Source organism: Nannobrachium achirus, assembly GCF_963921795.1.
Source record: "Nannobrachium achirus genome assembly, chromosome: 3".
In the NCBI taxonomy this organism is placed as follows: domain Eukaryota; kingdom Metazoa; phylum Chordata; class Actinopteri; order Myctophiformes; family Myctophidae; genus Nannobrachium; species Nannobrachium achirus.
Genome location: NC_137812.1, coordinates 54,914,485 through 54,929,312, shown reverse-complemented (window position 1 = coordinate 54,929,312; position 14,828 = coordinate 54,914,485). Strand labels below are relative to the sequence as shown.

Here is a 14,828-nt window from a genome sequence, read left to right as displayed (position 1 = left end):
TGCTATTTTTGGCTAAAGTTCTCAGAATATGGATGCTCGGGTTCATGTGGTTAATATAAAAAAGTTGACCCCCTGTAGTATGCTCTGAGGACCCCTTAGGGATCCCGGACTCCCTGTTGAAGACCCCCTGGTTTATACACTTGCAGATGTCAATATTTGTTCATGGATCAAATGGGTATCAACATGTTATCTGTTGTTGATAGTGTGAGTGTGCATATTGAAATGCATGTCATATCCACTCTAATTATGTTTCTATCTATATTTATAAACCCCTTGGAAATGTGATCATATCTCGATTGATACTGCACCCATTCCTACTAATATTGGATTGCCTGTCGATTTCCCTTTACAGTGACTGATGTCCCATTTATTTTGTAATGATCATGCATTTATTTTGCATTGTTTTACGATTGGTTTTCTTTTTTATATATTTTCTGCATAGTACTGTGTTTTATTTGTCATTTTATGTTATATGACATGAATAAAAGGACCCCAATTGAAATAAGCCCAAAAGCTTTTTTGAGGTAGGCTATCCTTTTAGTTGACCGAGTACAAGTGAACTGTACAGGGTTTCCTGCAGGAAAAAGTCTTGACCAGGGGGGGATGTCATGGCGCACGCGCGAAGCGCGTGCGCCGAAATTTTTTGATAATTAATTAATTAATTCGAGTAATTAATTCACTTAATTTTTAATATTAATTCTTATTTTTGCCCTATAAAAAACACATGAATGTGCCCATGATGACGGAAAACACAACTACATGCTATCATCCACATTTATTCAACATTGAATAACTTATACTGCCGGTTCGCCACCAAAGGGTTAAAAAAATAGTGTGCACGCTGGTGTACGAATTCGTGCACAGATGATGCACTATGCATGTACACGCTTTTCACAGCTTTCAAACAAAAAAATTCGCTTGGAAATCCGTTCAGGCATTCAGGAGATACCAGCCCTTATGTTTTCTTCAAATGTAAACAAACATGGCTGCCATGTTTGAAAGATAGGGTTGGTATGGGGGTTAAACATGCAATTTCGCGATCGCGATCATGCCTAGTACATTGTTGGAGGTCCAAAAAGTTTTTTTGAAAAAAAAACTTTTTTGAAAAAAAAAAAAAAAGATTTTTTTTTTTTTTTATACCCTTGGGGGGGCGGGGGGGTTTTCTGGCCAGGCGGGGCGCCTGGCCTGTAAAGTGCTGCAGGAAACCCTGCTGTACTGTCATGAAACTGTACCTTTTCCAATGCAAACTTCTAATATTAAAGTCTTCACTCTTCAATCAATCAATGCATTTGTGCTGATCATGTGGTGGGAAAGTGGTGTTGACAGCAAGTGAAATGTTGCCAAATGTACCTGCCATGTTGTATCTGAGATTTACTCTAATTCAAATGTATTTGTAAAATATCTCTGGAACGTTCATGCTAGACATGTTTTTTTCTCTCCAGGATCTAAAAAAAAAATCTGAAAGAGGGCATGTTCAGCTGTCTGACCAAATCAGCTGTTTGACCAAATGCATCACACATGAATGGGACAAATGGGACCATAACAGGGGGGGCATTTTATGTTAAAGATGGCAATTACTCCTTGTGTAATGAAGAATATGGTAGCACATTGGGAACACTGAGTAAGATTTTTTTATATATTTATATTCTCAGAATTGGGAAAATGTAACAATTTCCTCTATGTCATGTTATGCTTTACCACAACAGTAATGCAACCTAAAACATTGATAAAAGGGCAAATTAAACCATGGTACTTATACGTTTTATGTTATATGGTTTCCTATCCAATATGCTACTTTCTGAAGTCATGGGGGGGGGGGGGGGAGAGACAGTCAACTTAGGGACACACAAAGAAAGGCTTGGACATCCCTGTGCTATTGGGTTTCCACATTGTTTTTTAATATTCTAAATGTAACAAAAGGCAACAATATGACTGATACATTGCCCAGGGCCTTTTGTGATACTGATATTGCACATGGTAATACCTCGATAACCATATATTGTGCAGCACTAACGCACACATACTTACCGTATATTGTTTTCTGTTGGGTTTGTATTGTGCATTGTATTTATGCATGTCACAATATCACTTATTTTGTCATATTTCTGTGATAAGCATTGCATCAATTGATGTTGCATGCCTGCTGGGTCAGGTGACCTGTCAGGGGTTGTCTATGCTCAGTGTTTCATTGTCTGAGGAAGAGCTTACTGTATAAGCTCAAAATGTCACTGTGGTTGTAGTCTCGCGTAGCCAGACAACTATTCCACAATCTCTGAATGCTATATAGAGTCTGGAACAGCAGCTCCCTAACGGCGAGTATCGAAAACGGGCATTAACGTTCAAAAAAATATATTTAAAAATGTCATTTCTGCTAAGCAGCAAGCTAAACATGCTTATATGATTTTTATTTATATAAAATATATAGATAAATGTGTGCGATGTGAGACGGAAGCGGAAGTGACGAGGAGGCTTCACTTCCGCTTTGACCGGGTACTCATCGTTCTTCTCTTGATGCGCCAGACTGTATGCTGGGAGCATTTGACCAAATCGCGGAGGCAACAGTCTGGCCACGCGAGACTACTGTGGTTGTAATCCATTTAAAAAAAATCACTTGTGGGGCAAGAGCCATTTTCCATTTTGCTTTATTCCATAGAAAAATAAAAAAATACTCTCAGAATAAAAACACCATTGAGTCCCAGGTTCGATTCACTTCCAGACTCTTCAGTTTCCTGACAATCTCTACTGTACTAGAAGGTATGTCTGATTTTGAAGTTGTCCTCTGGATGCCTAACTGCGATGCCGTATCGAAGCAGTATCTCGATGTATGGTGGCCAGAAGCTCTCATCAATTGTCACATAGGGGTCATGTGTTGTCTGGATAGCCTTGTTCATCAGAAGCTGGCCAGGAGTAGTGAAGAGGGGGGAAATGTGTCAAGTCAGAATTCAAATTCATGTTTTAGGTATTTACTTGTAGATAGGCTATTTTTCGATTTGGTTTAGGGAGAAAAAAACGAGGGGACCAAGTATAGAGCACTAGAGTACTCTGGTCAACTAGGGTCTCATTCACCAATATACTTTAAGTTTCTTCTTAAGAAATGTAGAACATCAAACCTACCTCCAAAATTGTTTCGAGTGGAAGCAGATTTTGCTGTGGAACCAAATGAAAAACAGAAAGAGTTTGATTTAACCGCATATTGGTAATGGAAACAGACAAGTACATTTATTTTCAATTGCTAGACCTCATATTGCATTCACTTTCTTGGGAATTTACTGAATGTATAGCATACGTACATATTGTCCAACCACACACACACACACACACACACACACACACACACACACACACACACACACACACACACACACACACACACACACACACACACACACACACACACACACACACACACACACACACACACACACACACACACAGATCTCTCTCCCATATAGGGGTGTGTGTGTGTGTGTGTGTGTGTGTGTGTGTGTGTGTGTGTCTTTGTGTGTGTGTGTGTCTCTCTCTCACTCTCTGTCTGCATGATATCTCTCATGTCCAGACTGCCTGGCTTTGGGGCACAAGGAAGGGGAGGAGGATGCGTATACGTGTGTGTGTGTGTGTGTGTGTGTGTGTGTGTGTGTGTGTGTGTGTGTGTGTGTGTGTGTCAGTTAGTTGTTTGTCGTGTTTTCTCATCACACCTCATCCTCTGGTGTTTCGAAGTGTTTCTCCACTACATCTATCAATATCTCCAACAGCTTGCCATTGAAGTTGCTCAATTTCTGGATCTTGTCTTTGATGTTCAGCAAGTGTCTGTGGAGTACATGCACATAATACAAATAAATAATGGATTGCATTTTTATAGCATTTTTCTAAGCAAGTTGAACTCAAAAGCGCATTCATACATTGGGAGGTGAAGCGGCGAACAGTCGACACCAGCGCCTCACTTCCCACATTCACACATCAATGTTGGCAAGCTACGACCGACCGACTCATTGGAGGCAATGTGGGGGTTCGGTGTATTGCCCAAGGACACTTCAACATGTGGGCAGGAGGAGCCACACCACAGATCATTGGACGACCTCCTGAGCCACAGCCGCCCCACAATAGGCACACAACATAGATAGGCACAAATATAAAAGGGAGGGAGATTCAACAAGCTGCATGCTTGCATACAGAGCTGTTCCTTAAAACTGGCATATTACTGTAGCACTGCTAGCTAAAAACAAGGAGGAGGAGACACCTGTGTAAAAAAGGGTCAGAAGACCTACCTTTTTATTGACATAGGCTCGTTCTCCGTTCTTATTCGCTCAGTGTGAGCAACAGCAACATTATACACCTCTTGTTTCTTCTCCAGCAACTTTTGTTCCCTGGAAAGAAAAAAAATATGTATTATATTGTTATGATTACTATTACTACTAGAATTACTACACTGGATACCCAGGGGGCAAAGGAAGGTGTGCTGCATTTGCCCCGACATACAAAGTTGTCCACCAGAAATATTATCTATGACCCAGTAGGATCACAACCTATATGGACAACCCGGTCAATTTGTACAACAAAGTCCAATATGGCCGCCTTTAGTTTTAATGGGGGGTGAATAGGGCAAAATATTAAACTGAGGGATATTTCCACGAAACTTCATAGGTTGATCAATGGTATACATATGAACATTTTTTGTATTGCAAGTTTGCATGAAATCCAATATGGCCGCCACAATATGGCCGCCATAATGTAAGGACCCAGAAAATAGGTTTTGCCTCTAACTTCTGAACCAGATGAGCTAGAAACGCAAACTTGGTGTCTATTTCATGGTGTCTGACCATGGGAGACTCAATGGAATAGCTAATTTTATTATTGGGTGTGTCTGGACCTTTATTGTGCATATTTGCAAGATGGTGGACTCCCAAAATAGAGCTTTAACATAATTTCTACCATGATTGTTGACTGCTTTTGCAAATACAAGCAATATGAATCCATTTGCTAAGATTTATGGCACAGAAGGGACTTATACCTGTATTATTCTTGAGTTTGCATGTTGTCAAAATGGCTGTAAACGAGATATTATATTTCCTGTCCGATTCTACTGTATGTAGTTGTAGCAATGACTTCAGATAAAATCAGAGACCAAAACAATCTATCTTAGAAATTATTTTTTAATTTAAAAAAAAGAAAAAAAGAGAGAGATTATCTCAATGAAATGAATGCAACTGCCTTTTTGGGTCTTTCACACATAGACATGCACATGCTTTCCAACAACTTCAGCTTCAGGGAAATTATAATGAACACATGATTAAAACAGGCTGCATTATAATGCAAATAATTGCATAATAATTGTCACTAACACTGTCATGTGTACCTATCCTGCTGCATCTTGTCTCCAGTCCTTGGCAACGACACCCCAAGTAGCATGGATGACAACTCTATCAACTTTGTGAGCCTGGACACTGTAGATGGTGTGTAGAATTACCCTTGTGTCGGCCTCCTGTTGTGTTGACTCTAGTGCAGGGACATCAACAACACACCCCTCCTTGATCACCACACTCCTTGTCTCTTCTTTAAATCCTCCACTCAGGTAAAGATGAATTGTACCAAGAGCAGACCTAAGTGTCTCATTTTGACACCATTCTTCACAGAGGAATCTTAGAAGGTTTGCTTTGTTTTCAGAGACAGCAAAAAACTCTTGAGGATCAGGAGCTGTATATTGTGCAGAGACTTCATATTCTTTTGCAGGTTTTGAATACCTGCAAAAGACATACCTGTGTTCCTGCTCAGCTGTCTTAAGACAGGGTCCACTGTACCGGTCACAGCAAAAGTGAATGATGTCTGTGTTCTTTACCAGGCTCAAAAAGTTGACAGAGTTGTCATCCATGCTAATGACACAGACATCATCATCATGTGCCTATATCATGCTGCCACCCACCTCCTAGACCTTCCAGAGCTGTGGGTGAGAACAGAGCAGGATGCATATCTTCCTATCCATCACATGGTCTCAGCCCTTGGACTCGCACAGTGTCGTGCCCTGCCCTTTATTCACAGCCTGAGTGGCAGAGCTACCACCAGCTATCCCCTTTTCACTGGAAAGAAGGCATGGTTCAAGACCAGCATGGGTCTAGATCTCCCTGCACTTCAGGAGTTTGGTGAAAATTCCTCTTATTCCCTCTCAGAGGATGTCAAGAATCAGGCTAGAGACCTCACAATAGCTGTATATGCATCAAAAGCTGACCATTCGGAGGACTTTGACCTGGCAAAGCTGAGAGTGTACAAGTTCCTAAATAACCGATCAACTCTGTTGAAGCTGCTGCCACCTACAGAAAATGTCTTTGGCCTGCACCTGAAAAGAGCTGCTCTAGCAGCCATAATAGATAAAACTGCACACATCGCGAAGCCAGACATCCCTTGCTTCACTGAAATATGGATGGTCTCTCAGTGATGGGAAGGCAGTCCCCTGTCCATCTACAGAGCCAGCCTGGCCTATATCAATGGACAAGGCAATATCATGTAGCTGTATCAAAGGCTGCCAGAAAAACTGTTCATGTGCGAAGAAGGGAATTGCAAGCTACTTGGGGTGTCGTTGCCAAGGACTGGAGACAAGATGCAGCAGGATAGGTACACATGACAGTGATAGTGACTAGCAATTATTTGCATTATAATGCAGCCTGTTTTAATCATGTGTTCATTATAATTTCCCTGAAGCTGAAGTTGTTGGAAAGCATGTGCATGTCTATGTGTGAAAGACCCAAAAAGGCAGTTGCATTCATTTCATTGAGATAATCTCTCTCTTTTTTTCTTTTTTTTTTTAAATTAAAAAATAATTTCTAAGATACATTGTTTTGGTCTCTGATTTTATCTGAAGTCATTGCTACAACTACATACAGTAGAATCGGACAGGAAATATAATATCTCGTTTACAGCCATTTTGACAACATGCAAACTCAAGAATAATACAGGTATAAGTCCCTTCTGTGCCATAAATCTTAGCAAATGGATTCATATTGCTTGTATTTGCAAAAGCAGTCAACAATCATGGTAGAAATTATGTTAAAGCTCTATTTTGGGAGTCCACCATCTTGCAAATATGCACAATAAAGGTCCAGACACACCCAATAATGAAATTAGCTATTCCATTGAGTCTCCCATGGTCAGACACCATGAAATAGACACCAAGTTTGCGTTTCTAGCTCATCTGGTTCAGAAGTTAGAGGCAAAACCTATTTTCTGGGTCCTTACATTATGGCGGCCATATTGTGGCGGACATATTGGATTTCATGGAAACTTGCAATACAAAAGATGTTCATATGTATACCATTGATCAACCTGTGAAGTTTCGTGGAAATATCCCTCAGTTTAAAATTTTGCCCCATTAAAACTAAAGGCGGCCATATTGGACTTTGTTGTACAAATTGACCGGGTTGTCCATATAGGTTGTGATCCTACTGGGTCATAGATAATATTTCTGGTGGACAACTTAGTATGTCGGGGCAAATGCAGGTTTCCTAAAAAAAGGCTGGTTTGCCCCCTGGGTAGGAGGGTTTTCATTAAAAGCAAACAAATACAATAAACTGTTATTTGACAGGTTACCATTCAAGTGTTTCTAACAACTTGTCTCTCTTGACTTTTTCCCATGAAAGGACCATCTCAAGCTCTGAGCAATGCTTCTGCATCTGAGGCAAACAGAGGGAAACGTAAAATGGAACAATGTAGTCAACAGTCAAAGGTGTGGCGTAGAGATTATGTTTTTGCCCCCTGTCCATCCGTGTGTGCATCATTGGCACCATCAACTTGAACCTGTGCGCAAACACACACTCCCTGGAGGCCAAAGCAGAACCTCAGAACTATTTCCCCTCAGCCTGTTATAGCACCACCAGGAGGCAGATTTTTGCAAACTCACCCAAATTATAGGCCATAGGCCACATATAGCTGAATAGCTCATGCCCTTAAAGTTGTACCATGTAACTTTTTTTTATAAAACAAATCTTAAAATTGTCCTAACTGTTAAATCGCTAAAGTTTTAGAACACCCACTCCGTTATTTTCAGCTTCTGAAGCCTTCCCTTTATATGTTTTCTTCTTAGCAGTGACAGGGGCGGGATTTCGCGCCAAAATGACGTATTCTGCATCATCTGTATACGTTGTGTATACGTTGCCCAATCACATCGCCGATCATGCACACATGGTACACTACCGGCCAATCACAGCTTATCTGCTCTGGTCTCCAGGAAGCGCCTCCGCTTGGCTACAGTGTTTACCATGGTGAAGGATTTTAACCTCTTAATCCACAAATCCTGGCCAGAAAATTACGTTCTACCATGCGTTCTACCCCTCCACGGATTACTATCGGTCGCGGTGGTTTGCTGGCGCCGCTCCGGTGGTCCGCGGCGGTGGTCCGCGACGACTCCGGCCGAAAAACGGCCGAAAAAAGCAATACCGCTACTGACCACTAGTTGAGCAACTTACACAGTATAGCTTTAAATCATATAAATAAAATAACACAAGTGCTCTGTTAACTAAACAATTAGCATAATATGTAAAATTGTGATGTTCCCGCTGTTCTACATTCTAATCTAGTGGATGCATTTAACACTTTACATAAATAAACACATAAACAAGTGATGAAGGATGTTGTGCATTTACTTTACCTCTTCTTTTCCAACTTGAAGTAAAACTTCAGGATTTTTTGACGACACTGAGCGAAAGAAAAAAATTGTCTTTAATTGACAGATAAATATGACATTGTACACATAAAATACTGTATGTACGGTTTTGCATCTGCTTTCAGTGTATAAATAGTGTTAATTAAATATTTGGTTTAAATGTGTTACCATGACTTGTAGACCATAAACAAAGCTGTGCCACTTTTCTTAATTTTTTCAATTAATTGTATATAAAGACTAACCAGTAGGATTTGTGTCATTTGCGGTTTGTAAACAACATACAAAGTTGGCCCCTGCTGTGAATACATACACAATGCATACACATCGAATAGAGATCTTTTATCTTCTTTATCACATTTGCCTATGTTATACTTTGCCATAGGACAGTGTTGTGCAAAAGTACAGTAGCTTGTATATCTGCTATTTAGATCCTCTTCTGAATCCATTGCAAGCATTTGTTTTGCACGAAAAAACTAAACATGGACCTCACAAAACTGTGAAAAGTGATGACTTTTCATCACAAAACCATAGTTTTGTGGGTTTTTAGCCCGAGGAATGTTCTTCATGCTACACAAATGCTTGCAATGGATTCAGAATCATGGGAGGGGGGGGAGCTGAATGTGAATGGGTAGGTGCAAGAAATCATTAAAAATGAATCCCATTAGTGTTCACATTAGTTGACCACGGCAATAAGAAGAAATTATAACTTGACACCATAAGGGCCCTAAAAAAAACAGGTTTCGAAAAAGTGTTGTTGGAGGTGCTGGTGGAGCCCCTCTCCTGCCCTACTATTAAGTCTGTCTGTGGGTTTTAAAGATGTATTTTTTAGCATTGTCACGCTTTACGCTTATTACAGTGACACAGACACCCAGGAAACAAGGAGCTGGGGAAGGACATGCAGCACAAGAGCCTCAGGTTGGATTCTAACCCGGGCCGGCAGAGTAAGGACTGAGCCTTAAAGGTATATTCAGTGATTGTATTTCATTCAAATAAAAATATAATTGGTACATTTTCCATTCATTCTCCTCACTAGAATGTGAGCTGACCATATAAGGACTTCCACCATGGCCCGTGTTACGAGCATAGCTAGATTCGGTTTTCAGAGGTGGCCAGCCAGTCCTCGACCAATCAGGGTAGAGTATGGCCGTAGTTATGTTATGATGTTTAGTTATGATGGTCAAAATAAAGGTTTTGAGAACCACAGTCGCTCTGAATTAAGAACGTCTGCTTAATGCCTAGATTGTAAACTACTGAACTCATAAAATGAGTTCAGTAGTTTAATCGTAGTAAATCAGTATAATACATATCCTGAAGCTGGAGACGTAGGCCTACCGATATTCAGTGATTGGGTCTAATGATCAAAACGAGAACATTATAATGGTGTAAAAAATCTATAAAAAACTAAACATTTCCACGCTGTAAGGCCAGTAAGCGACAAGATGACCCCCGCCACTTTCATTATCACTGAATACACCTTTAATGGTATGCGCTCTACCAGGTGAGTGGGTTTTATACATATTAACTACTGAAAAGTATTAACCAGAGCTTATTATAATATTAACTACACTGGATCCACTGGAACAGTTACTTTTTTTTCCTGAAAAGGTTTTGGACATACAAGGATTTAACTACAGAACTTACATTTCGGCACTGAATTGATAGACATCTCCAATTCACTTTCTGTCAATATCAGTCGGTTCACTGCCTGGAGATTAAAACAGAATTTGCTTATATTAGTAGATATTTTTTCCCTCCCCCCTGAGAATCAAATAGAATTCTGAGCATGACATGTACTATACAAATAATTTGGCTTGAATTTACAGCATTACTTCATGTGGATCTCACACTTTGTGTGGCGAGGCCTGAGTCACATGAACATAAAACAGCTATTTACTGTTTCAGGAAAAATATGAATCATGAATAAAAAAACAAATTTGTTGTGTGCAACAGGTGTTGCCGGATGTGGTAAGCCCATCATGTGCAAATGTCATCTCATATTTGAAGAAATAGTAGACAAACAACATCTTTTTCGAGGGTACGTGCCTATAACCTTGACCAGCGCTTTGCTGCAAAACACAACCCCAAGTGGTTATCATGATCTCACCTCTGGCAGGGTCTCCCCAGACATATCCGTTTCAAACAAGACAATCTCATCCTGCAGCTGGAAAATAAAAACATACCAATTAACATTAATTACATGTGCCTATGTAAGAGTATGGTGTATATTTAATGCTCATTGGCATCTGACATTTTAGGCCTGCTAGCAGCAGGGCTCTAATGGTTAAGTTGGCCAGTCTGTCAATCTGCCCAGTGTCCACCACTTTGCTCACAAACACATCTTGAAATCTACTGGGTGAAATTAGGCTTAACTATTTGAGTGACCCCATGTCTTGTCATCATGACCTATGATCACCCTCCAGCAAAATATCAAGCCTAAACAAAGTCCTACAGTGTTTCTTACCGGGGACTGCCCATAAGTCCGAAGGTTCATTACTCCGAAGGTTCATTAGTCCGAATTTAGTTAGGGTCACTGAGGTTAGGGTTAGAGTTAGGCATCGTATTCTTAACAAATTTGGACTAATGAACCTTCCGGACTAATGAGCCTTCGGACCAATGCCATGGCACCTTCTTACGCTACATATGCATTAAAGAATAAATATAAATACTGAGCAGTCAGGTGATTTAGAATCACCTGACGCTTACTGTCATATATCTCTGCTGTCGTGCAAAAAACAGATAACTTCAAAATCAGGAAGTGAAAAAACATCCAGCTCAAGTGGTTAGGAGGTTTTGTCCGTCATTGATCAGACACTAGAACAGCTGACAATGAATTTCCAAGCTAATTCATGCTTCTGCAGCTACTCTGTCATGCAAGGGAGAGGGCTAAACCAGCTAACTCCACCCCCTCTGGTGGAATTAGCTGCTTTGGCACAGTTTGAAGATCCAATGGACTTAGCTGGTTTTGTCAGAGAAGCTTTATTACTTTTCATTGGTTCAATATTTTTGTAACCAACACAGACATAAAGGGTGTTCAATAGCACTGATTTATGAGAAAGACAATTTTTTTTAGTTAGTTGGTTTCTGCCGGACAGCAACAATACACTATCTATATAGTGTAATACCTAGTTGTTAGACACTAGACAGTGGATTTGAATCTGTCTGTGAGTATAGTCTTCTATAAGCAGAGCTTCATCCATCCATGTCCACTCTATTGTTATATAAAGCAGAATGTTTCATTTTTCAGACATCCATTTACCAATTCAAGCGCTGCAAACTGCTTTTGACAGTTGTCCCGCAATTCTGTCTGTGCGGCCTCGGAGAGTTTTGTGAAGGGGGTCAAAACGGGATCAGCACCCCGTTCGAGATCCATCCCACCCTGGTCGGGATTCATCGCCTCTGCCGGAACAGAAGAGAACAACAGCAGTCAGGGTACTGTTGCTTACAACTTTTAATCACTTTGCTAACCAAATACCATTCTCTTAAGACAGAGTCATGATAGCTTACAGTACTACAAAAACCTCCTAAATCTGTGACCATACATATGTATACACACACATATATATACATATACATATACATATATAGGTCTATATATATATATATATATATATATATATATATATATATATATATATATATATATATATACACACACACACACACACACACACACACACACACACACACACACACACACACACACACACACACACACACACACACACACACACACACACACACACACACACACACACACACACACGTGATTATTACATAATTATTACACAGACAAAGGGTTGCATGAAATATTTATAGGATGATGATAATTGATGACTTGTAAACTTAGACAGTCTGTGAGAAGCTTTCAAAGTTGACTAAAACTTGCAAAAAAAAACAGCAATTTGCTTATTTTCACCTCGTTTTTATGCAAATTATGCTAATTAGGAAAGGTTGTATGACTTCAGATTAATTTCTGGACCTCACAAACATGGACTTAGACTCTTAGATCACCTTATAAGTTATAAGTTACCTAGAAGCAAAGTTATTTCCATTTCTGTTTTGGGCAATTAATTTGCTAATTTTGCTAAATAGGGCAGGCCTACACATGGCATTCTGACAACCCCTCTCTAAACGATCGGATTAAAATGCTTTTTATTAAACAACACGAAAGATAAGGGTACCTCTGCTTGCTCGTACAATATTGTAACATCCGTGACCGTGTCCGTGGGGTAAGCACTTGATTTTTGAAATATGAACGTTTATGTTGTAGAGTCTACAACATGTACAATGTAGACTTATGGGGCAAATTGTGAGGCAGCGCTCTACACCAGGTTTAGCTCTGGTCCAAACTCCACTAACGCTATGGACCCACGACGGGGCGTCAGGTTTAGTATGGCCAGGGATCAAGCTCTTCATAGGAGAATATGGATCGCACACAGTGGCAAGAGTTGCCTTTTCTTTTTTTATTACACATCAGGATGAGAAAGAAACGTTCGGCTATTCAGCCTTCCTTCGTCAGTGTATATGGGATCAAGCTCATAATGTGGATGATGGGGTTCAAAACTATTAATCGCCAAGCTAGCCTAGAAGCCTCGTCGACGTTTATTTTACAATTACGTCGACCCTGTGTGACTCGGATCGCGAGCAGCCGATAGCCGATAGAAAGGAATGAAACAGATTACAACACAAACATGTTTTGTTTTTGTAAAAGCCGCGTTGAGAGCTAAACAAAAAAGATGTCTGACTGTCGTGGTGTGTCGACGTTCACTTACTATGATGAAGACTGAAACCTTGGCTGAAGTGGGTAAATGCTGAGGCAGGCTGCTGTGGAAACAGGCTATGTTGACGCACCTTTGCCCACGTTATTCACAGGGATTACAAGGTAATTCACTCCGTCGATATGTGCTCTCTATAAAGAATATTTTGTTCGCAGAGTTTCACCCATAGAGGTGGTTGCACCGCACCGAACATTTTCAAAACAGTAAATACCGCCCAACACTGATGACGTCACGCGCTTCAAGTGGCAGTGCGAGACGTGTTGTCGAACCCCACAACTGCGCGCAATTGCGCAGCATGCGCGAACATGTTTAGTAACACAAGTGGTATCTGAAAGTGGTGTTCGGGGGGGAAGCGGGGAACCCCAAGGCCAAGGGTCTTTGATGGGGTTCCAAGTTAGTATAGTTTTACCCACTTAAGTCTAAACCCCATGTATTATTTGAAAATAGCTGATCTACAATCTCACAAAGCATCACAATAATTGAGATTGTAGATTTGCTATTTTCAAAACAATCTTAAAATAATGAATTTTATGTATTTATTGAAACACCCTGGGCTGGCACAAAATATTTTCAGATGGGGGTCCGTGGCCAAATAACCTACATTCATTTGGTTCGCGTTTGAGAAGCACTGAAAGTAGTCTAGACCAACCCAACCACTGATATAGGGTAGACTATATATTAGCAACAAATAGATCGATTTCATTGGAATTTAGAATTATGGTAATTCTGGAAATGCATAGGCTATTACACATGACTAGCAGTACCACATTCTCCAGTCTAGTGTGTTATTCGTCCCTACCAGCAGATGTCTCTATTTACTCCTCCTCACTGAGTGACCACCGTCCAAAAAAATGACCACACAATTCAGTCACCACCTGAAAGAGTTCACTTGTTTGTTGTATAGTCTGGGAGCGTGCGTTCAAATTCAATAATGTGGACAATTAGGCTAGCCTATAATTATGAGGTCCGTGTTGATGGTTTATTAAACTTTCATAAATTCGGCAATAGCACAAAATTCAATATGAAGATAAGAAAAAAAGTATAAGTGGAGTGAAATACAGGTAGTTCTTCTGACCGAGCAATTTGTTGAAATAGGCTCTCCAGCCGTGCTGAAATGAGCATGAGCCATGCATGAGGGCACACCTATAGCGAGGATTTGTAACACAATCACATTAGAAATATCATCAGCATGAGTTCACAAATGTAGTAGCTAAATCCGATCAAATTATTGGCTTAGAAATGCAGCATAAACAAGGAATACATTGGCCTCCTGTGTGTGCATAGCTGAATAGGATGTGGTATGTCTATGTGCACCTGTATTTTAACATCAGTTATGGTGGTAATTGGAGACAGATATTTTCTGAGTTGGTATACTTGGTATAAAAAGGTTGAGAACCACTGAT

At 40.2% G+C, this 14,828-nt stretch overlaps 1 protein-coding gene across 1 annotated transcript; it reads right to left on the bottom strand.

Annotated features, from left to right (window-relative positions):
- Positions 1 to 2,625: 2,625 nt before the first annotated feature.
- On the bottom strand, positions 2,626 to 13,555 carry cenpk (centromere protein K). The gene is made up of 10 exons (XM_080721403.1): positions 13,420 to 13,555; positions 11,904 to 12,043; positions 10,752 to 10,808; positions 10,289 to 10,352; positions 8,633 to 8,679; positions 7,576 to 7,658; positions 4,266 to 4,364; positions 3,696 to 3,807; positions 3,115 to 3,147; positions 2,626 to 2,897 (listed from the first exon to the last, which is right to left on the bottom strand). Exons 2-10 carry the CDS (start codon positions 12,036 to 12,038, stop codon positions 2,748 to 2,750), a joined length of 780 nt encoding a protein of 259 aa, XP_080577529.1. The 5' UTR covers positions 12,039 to 12,043; positions 13,420 to 13,555; the 3' UTR covers positions 2,626 to 2,747.
- Between the last annotated feature and the right edge of the window lie 1,273 nt (positions 13,556 to 14,828).